Consider the following 8,791-nt stretch of genomic DNA (forward strand, 5'->3'; position numbering starts at 1 on the left):
CCATGATTGGACAATAATTACTAAATAAAAATAAAAGTGCTACAATATCTCGAATAAAAAAATTGGAAACTAAATAAGGCCTAAGCCACAACTTCGGTTGTGTTCTTGTATAATTCTTTATTCTATTTGACCAGATTAAACTAGTGATTCAATCGGTTGGACTAATCAAACCGTAAATCGAGGACTTAAGTGGTTCCATTCCATGTCTAGTCCGGTCTAACTATGAACATATTCGCTTGAGTTTATCTGTCCATTTAGTATTTTTTTCTTATAATAAATTTATAAACAATATTTTAACCATAATTTTTATCCGAGAAGAAGAGTCCTATGATTTAGTATGTTCACTTATTTTTATCCAGCGAGGACTTATGTTGTGCTGGCTGAAATCTCTATCGTGCCATACTGTGGCAATTCGGAGAAATAAAAATCAAGGGGCGAGCTCTACAAATATCGACACCTTGAACTCTGCTAGGGTTTTCGGCTGTCTTATCCCTTCGTCCACGCTCCCCGCAGCCGCCGCCCAAACCCTAGCAACCCGTCCTCCGCCATGGCCGACGACCACTACTCCTCCAAGCGGAAGTACGACGACCCCTCGCCGCCGCCGCGGCGCACGGGCTTCTCCTCTGGCCCGCCGCCTGCCTCGCCGCCCGCTGGCGGCGCCCCTTCGTACAACAGCGTGCCGCCGCCACCCGATGAGATCCAGCTCGCGAAGCAGCGCGCGCAGGAGATCGCCGCGCGGATCTTTAACGCCGCAGAGGCCAAGCGCCCTCGCGTCGACAACGGCGACGATGACGTAGGCGGCTACGGGGGAGGAGGCACCCTGGGCGGCAGCGGTGGCGGTGGCGGTGGCCGCATCGGCGGCGGAGGACTCGGCTTCTCTTCCTCTGCTGGTGGTGGTGAGTTACAGGACTTACTTGTCGTTGAGCCCATGCTTGGTCGCGTAGATCTGTTTGTCTGTGCTTCGTGGTGGAGGACTCGGCTTCTCGTCCACAAGGATTGGGGGTGTTTTCTTTGCTACGATTCGATTTGTAGTATGGATCGTTTAGATCAATGTGCGTGAGCGGCAGATGCTCAAACCTGGTTCATGTTTAATGAACCTGTCACCTGTGAGCTATTTAGAAGCACGCTTATATTGTTACGAATGCCAATATTTTTTTTGAGAGCTCACAGGTCGTGATCATCTTATTATAACAACGAGATACAACTGTCTGTTTGTATCCGCTGTCTGATATGTGCAGTTAGCATATTGTGAAGCTGTTGCTTTTGTGTTTATACATGCATCCCTTCCTTTACCATGAGTTGTTGTCCACATAAATTTAAACTGTTATTTCTCATAGTTCATACTTGAATAATCGCCATGAATTCCAATAATTGCCAAATGGAATCAGAATTCTAGTGGTTTCTGTATCAGGGTACGGAGCTTCTATCCCACCATTATCTTCTCAGAGCAGCGCACCGCAGTACTCCTCATATGGTGGATATCAGGGTACAAGCAAAAAGATCGAAATTCCAAATGGAAGGGTAAGCTTTTTGTTCAGTTCGTTTTCTGTCACTGACTTTAGTTGTATAAGAATAAGAAAGTGTATCCAGAAGTGTGATGTTTGTATTCCCTTCAACGGGCATTGTTGTTGACTTGCTGTAGGTTGGTGTTATTATTGGAAAAGCTGGCGAAACTATTAGGTATATCCAACTTCAATCCGGAGCGAAGATTCAAGTAACAAGAGACCATGAAGCTGAACCTGGTGCACTGACAAGGCCAGTTGAGCTTTCTGGCAATCCTGACCAGATAAGCAAAGCTGAACAGTTGATCAAAGAAGTTCTGGCAGAGGTATTATTCATTATGCTCGCAGCTTTTTTGTTTAGTTCTGCATTTTTTCGTACATGTTACAATGTTTGATCTTGCAATCCAGGCTGATGCTGGGTCATCTGGTGGTGGATCTGGCCGGAAATACAATGCACCACAGCCTGGCGGTGAGACGTTCCAGATGAAGATTGCTAATAACAAGGTATGCACCCTGTTCTATTTGGACAAGGGTTTGCCATACCATATGAAAAATACATTTTATCATGCTACGAAGTTTTTGACATGCGCATGGGTGTCCATTTGTCAAACAATCAACAGTCAGTATTATGGTGATTGCCTCATCAATATTATTTTTTCCGCTGCTTCTGATTTTTATCTATTTTTTTTCAGGTGGGACTGGTTATTGGGAAAGGTGGTGAGACTATAAAGTCGATGCAGCAGAAAACTGGAGCTCGTATTCAGGTTTGTGATCTTATTATCCACCTTCCTGTTTTACCTTAGCTGCAATCAGAAATAAGGATACATCAAGTTCACTTGTGGCTGTTCGTCTGCTTGTTTTTGCTTTGCCTAGTAAATTTAAATGCTGCTTCCTTATGATTGATATTTTGTCATCCTTGAGTTTGTCATTCATATTTTGCCTTAAACACTCCATTTGGTTGAAGCTCTTCATTTTTATACTCAAAATCGTTTGTCTACTTGTTTTGCTGTTGATCTGTGTTACAATGTTATTCTTGTCCTTCCAAATTCTTGTGCAGGTTATTCCTTTGCATCTGCCTGCTGGTGATACTTCAACTGAAAGAACTGTGCATATTGATGGCACTCCAGAACAAATTGAATCTGCAAAGCAACTGGTGATTGAGGTTACCAGTGAGGTCCGCCTTTTTTCTCTTATTCTGTATATTCATGATATCCCTAATTGCTTTGCCGTCTTGTGCTTTATCTGCCTTATTTAGGTTGCTTCTGGTTCATTCTGCTTATCATCTTGTTTTATGATTTTTCGCCAGTTCTTTTTGAAAATCTTGTTTCTTTTGCTTCTTTGCTGCCCTACATTGATTACACTGCTGCACTAACCAATGTCTGAAACATATTGTTCATGGGTACAGCCTCAACATGCAAGGAGATTGCTTTATGTCTTCTTCCCTGTTTCTGAATATAACTTATTAATGGTTTTGGGCAAGGTTCATGACTTAAATATATATAATAAGGCGAAGTTAATTACTTGTAAACTAACTTTTTCTATTACCTACTGTGGTAGGCCTGTTTACTGGTTTTCCACAGAAACTGCAGCTAAAGTTTTGACATGCCTTGATTTGAAATTCATATGGTTGTTCGTGTCATATGGAATATGTATGATGCTATTTTGGGTAAAAACCAACTAGTCCTTGTTGCCACCTGTTCTACTCAGTGGCTATTGTTTATTTATTGCACCATATAGAGCCAATTAGTGTCATTAGCTTGCCAGGAGGACTGCAAACTATCCTGGAGAGCAGGTTTGTTACTGTTTAATACCAATGTCATACTGGATAGAACAGTGTTTTCACTTATAACATGGTTTATGGATTATGTGATCTGACATGCTGTATCTGGCATCTGTATCATTTCATAATTTTCAACTGCTTCTCTTGTTCCTCTGGAGCACAATGGATATGTATACATTGCTTTATTCATGGCTTGTTTGTGAGGAAGAAATGCTCCAAACAGCCCCAGGTCCCCAGGTGTTCGGATGTTTATGGTGGTCATGCACTCCAATTTAGGTCTTTTGTTCTAGTTGCACGTATTTAGGTCTGATGTTTATGATCATTATGGAGGCAAAGTTTTCATTTTCATCCACTATCGCCACCTATACAACTTGGTGGTTGATTTTGAGTTGTATTCTCATTTACTATTGCCTCTGATTCACAACACTTGTTTTAGAGTTGAGCCCAAGAATCAAGGAGTTACATTCTCTAAACTATGCATAAATCAGAAAAGAAGCCAGTAATGGTGCAACTAAAAAAAGATTTTACTGGAAAAATACGTAAAGAGGCTAAAATTTGGGATCCAAATACAGTCCATGTTGTGCATAAATTTTATTTGGAATTTGGAATATTCCTGCATATTGTATGTTAAACTGTTTTGCAACAGAAGGATTCAGAAAACCCTGCATGAAGCTATTTTATGTGATGTTATCTCTGTTATATGTACCTTGTGGCTCTGCAGGTTGCTGTCCAATCTTGTTTTTGTGCTTAAATAGTATCATTTGAATGTTGGCTTTGATGCTTCATTTTGTTTAATAATTTTCAACTTGTTGGAGGATAATATTGAAAGTAAAGTAGCCTATCTGTTTTTTTATATATCCTGCCATTTAGCAATAAATTGAATCTTTTAGATGGTAGTGGAAGCACCTTTCTATTATCATATATATATCTTTGGTCATCTATTGAAACTCCTATTCCATGATATTGCTATTCAACATATATATATGTATATATTCGTCTAGCTGTCCAATCTTCATTAGCCCCCATAGTTTTGCACATGGGCAACGGTAGATGGGCATCGCTAGCTTGACGATCTTGATCGGTGAGTTGCTCCTTCCATTTTTCTTGGTGGTTATGGAATTTATCTGCAATATGTCTTGTGCTTTTGTATGTCTGCTATTGCACTGCTACTTTTTTTTTTCTGTTCTGTGCTCTATGCCCTTTTGTTGTATACATATACAGATGTGCAAACTATATTTTTGCAGAATCGTGCCAGGAATCCAATGTCTGGTGGCTATTCTCAGCAGGGCTATCGTCCTCCTCGTCCTCAGTCAAACTGGGGCCCGCCTTCTGCACCACCCCAGCAGCCTGGCTATGGTTATATGCAGCCTGGGGCTTATCCTGGGGCACCACCACAGTACGGTGCACCTCAGCAACCTTATGGTAGTTATCCCCCAACATCTGGTGGCTATCAGACTGGATGGGATCAGTCTCAAAACCAGCAATCTCATACAACCCCCCCTGGTACTGGGTATGATTATTATAGCCAGCAGCAGCAACCTCAACAACAACAATCTGCCCCTGGAACTGCTGCTTCTACTGATGCCACTAGCTACAATTATGGCCAGCCTTCGACGTATGCTTCACAAGGATATGATTCTACCTACACTCAGCAGAGTGGTGGGCAGCAAGCATATGGACATGATGGCTACTCTGGTTACCAGACCCAAGGGCAGCAGCAGGGATACTCTCAGCAGACTGGTTATGACCAGCAGGGCTATGGTGCATCTGCCTATGGATCTGCTGCAAACTCGACCCAGGATGGGTCTGCAGCCAGCTATGGTGGTCCTGGTGGGGCCAGTCAGGCATCTCCAGGGCAGCAATCTTCAACCCCAGCTGCAAGCCACCCTGGCTATGCCAGCCAACCGCCTACTAGTGCTGCAGCAAGCTACCCAACTCAAGGTTCAGCTCCATCTGGATATGGTGCTCCACCACCCCAGTCTGGCTATGGCACCCAACCGCCTGGATATGGTCAGGGCGCTTATGGGCAGCCTTCTCCACAGGGCCAGAAACCTCCTGCATCTTCACCTTATGGACAGGCTCCACCTCCTGGATCTGCTCAGGGTGGTTACGGGCAGTATGGTTACAGCCAACCTGCTTACGGTGCACCACCAGCTTACCCTGGTGCACCCCATTCAAGCCACCCGGGCTATGGTCAGCAACAATCTTATGGGGATGCTTATGGTAGTGGAAACTATGGGCAGCCTCCAGCCTACTCTACTGAAGCAACAGCTGCTGCTGCATCCCAGGATCACTCTGCTGCCCCTGCTGCTGCCCCTGCAACAACAGCTGCGCCAGCTCCTGACAACAGTGGAGGTGCCCAAACATCTGCGGAAACTTAAGATTCATCAGCTGGTTGGGAGCAAACATTTTTCAAGCCTCTGCTATGTGGTTTCCTCTGCACTGTTGCTTAATGTTACGCACCTAGTTTAGGGTCCACATCTACAAGTTATATCTTTTTTTGCCTGTTGTTTTGACTCTATGAATATCTATTTCCTTGCTATTGATTAGTACTTTGCTGTTTTTTGTTGCTGGTGCATATGTTTGGACTGGTGATATATGTGCTTGTGTGGTTACTCTTGTCGGCTTGTTCTGGACAGATACCTGCCATCTATATGTATTGTGAGCCTCCTTTTACCTTAGTTGTTATGTGTGGCCGTACAGCTGTCGGAGGTTTCTATGCTGTTGATGGTTATGGATGAAAGTTTGGTTTTAATGTTGCTTTAGAATCGGATCATAAATGGTTTAATCTATATGAAAATTTGGTTTTGGTTTTTGCTGGTGATTGTTCTGAATCTCTAGACTTAAATTAAAATTCTTTGGGCGTTATTTTTGGACGAAAAAAGTTTGGTTTGGTTTTGCGTATTGTATATTAAAGAAGGCGATAGTTGATCGTGAGCCCTTTGTGGAATTAAAACCATTAGTGTGTGCCGGGTCACCGTCTCGTCGACAGTATTGGTCGTGTCTGCGTGCCAACAGAATTGACTAAGGCTCCCTTTGGTTCCTCTTGTTAAATTTTAGCTAGTTAAAATTATTTTAGCTACTCTTAGGTGACTAATGGAACTAAATTATTTTAGCTGTTTTTAGTCAATGTGTTTAAAACTTTAGCTACTAAAGTGACTATATTTAGCTAGCTAAAATTTAGCAAGGAGAACTAAACAGGGTCTAATTGTTGTACTTAGAGTAACTTCAACACTTCAACAGCTTGTCTATTCTTGTCGTGGAAGCTATTTTAGAATTTGCATAACAAAAGATAGACTTCAACAGATGTGCTATCCAGTTTTGTAAAATAGAAAGTTGCCTATTTCTTAATTTTTGTTGGTCATATATAGCCAACCACTGATACAAGCTATATGATTTTATAAAATAGTAAGGCTGTATGTGGATCTCTTTTTTTTTTGAGAAGTTTTCTACTTTATCAAATGGCTAAACAATATAATTTAACTACTAATTTTAGTCAGGCTCTTGAAGTTGCTCTGAGTCTAAATACCAATGGCTGTACTCGAATCTCGAAATATGAGTCAGCCTCTCTGCCATAATTGAATAAAATATTATTTGTTGATTTATTGTGATAGAAAACTAGCTGATAGAAAAAATATGACTTATAAGACAAACAAATAAACGAAAGAACGTAGATGTGAGAACTCATGATTGAATACTCTCATTGAGTGTAGATTAACTAGTATAATAATGTTAATAAAAAGAGCGGCAATACCAACATTCTTAGTCTTTTAAGAAAGGGCAAGGAGGCCTAGCAGCCATAACTCTTATAATCCTTAAAACTCACTAGCTATTTATTTAAGCATACAAGCTATTCACATAGGCAATGCACTATCACATTTAATTAAAATCCACTAAGCAAAACGCAATGCACTATTACATACAATTAAAAATCACTAGCATATGCAATTGTAATATTCACATCAACAACAAATAAGAATAGTCCATATTATCATATTACGTAATCCACAATTTTCGCAGCAACGTATGGGGTATGCTCTTAGTATACAAAGTTAACATAAACACATTGTTAACATATATATCAACTATTTATATTAAGAAAGCCAAAATGTTTTTTCTTAAAAATACGAGAGACCTACACTTCATTATATTAAAAAGAAAGAAAGAGGCTAGAGCCCTACAATACACGTCACACACAACCATACAAAACCTAGAGATTACATTCACGCCAGAAAAATAGAAAGGATCCAAAAATAGAAAGGGAAGCGACAAAAAAGACCAACGAAAAACCAATTATAAAAAAATTGTTGTCAAAGAGGACATACTCTTAGCTCTTGCTAGACTCTCTTCTCTAGCAAAGGTAAGTGCATCACTAAGACTGGGGCCTTGTTTAGTTCCAAATTTTTTTTGCAAAATAGGATTAATAACACTTTCGTTTGTATTTGATAAATATTATCCAATCATGTACTAACTAGACTCAAAAGATTCGTCTCGTCAATTCCGACCAAGCTGTGCAATTAGTTTTTATTTTCGTCTATATTTAATACTTCATGCATGTGTCTAAAGATTTGATGTGACAGGGAATCTGAAAAATTTTGCAAAATTTTTTGAGAAGAAACAAGGCCTGTAAACAATACCATAAAAAACGTAACAGTTTAAACGATTTCAAAGAGTCCATACCCCAAACACAATGAAAAAGTTGACATCCTTTTGTATCAACTTGCTCGTAGCTCCAATAGCTTGTTCCCACCAGCTGTTACAAAAAGTGTGAATGTTTGTGTTGACAAGGAATAGAAATCAACCTGTCTTAAGAAGTGATATCAAAATTGCCTAGTAAAGACACATGAGACTAAAAGAAGCTTATAATTTAAAATAGAGGGAGTAGCTACTGACGAAAAAATCAAGAGCAAAGATCGATTGTTCAACTCCAACTACCTGGTTTGCCGATCTTCCTACAACTATCGCTAGCCTTGCGCACGTCCCCAGCATGAGACGCCGGCTACTCGCACGCCCTGTGCCCGTCTCCCATTCAGGCCCCCCTCCCCAGGACTCAGGAACCTAACTGTAAAAATTTGTGTTCTGTTCTACCGCATGTGGTGGCCAGGTCCTGTGTTTGCTTCTCTGGCTAGATTGGGGTGCTCAATTGGATAACGTACCAACGTGCGCTAATGTCATTGGAAGGTTTGTTACCGGGATCTGTGGATTAAAATTATAAGGGTATTCACGACGCTAGAAATCACAAATCAAAAATAGTTTCTATGCTTATTAATCTACTATACATAGAAAATATGTTTCCAATGATAATTTCTATGGAGTAATCTTTTGTCCAATCATAGATTTTCTTTTTTCCTCATCTATCTATCATATCTCTTCATATCTTGGTTCATGGGTAGATATGGTTTCTTGTGAAATCATTTCCTCCTCTCCTCTCTTTTCTTTAATCTTTAATTATAGTGCAACATCATTTGTTCGTAGTTGGTATCCTAACTAATGAACATAGAAACCATGG

At 40.6% G+C, this 8,791-nt stretch overlaps 1 protein-coding gene across 1 annotated transcript; it reads left to right on the top strand.

Moving 5' to 3' along the window:
- LOC8073784 (far upstream element-binding protein 2) lies at positions 458 to 5,963 on the top strand. The gene is made up of 7 exons (XM_002451756.2): positions 458 to 896; positions 1,412 to 1,521; positions 1,643 to 1,828; positions 1,911 to 2,006; positions 2,195 to 2,266; positions 2,560 to 2,676; positions 4,527 to 5,963. Exons 1-7 carry the CDS (start codon positions 548 to 550, stop codon positions 5,661 to 5,663), a joined length of 2,067 nt encoding a protein of 688 aa, XP_002451801.1. The 5' UTR covers positions 458 to 547; the 3' UTR covers positions 5,664 to 5,963.

The sequence above is a fragment of the Sorghum bicolor genome, chromosome 4 (assembly GCF_000003195.3).
Source record: "Sorghum bicolor cultivar BTx623 chromosome 4, Sorghum_bicolor_NCBIv3, whole genome shotgun sequence".
Classification (NCBI taxonomy): Eukaryota; Viridiplantae; Streptophyta; class Magnoliopsida; order Poales; family Poaceae; genus Sorghum; species Sorghum bicolor.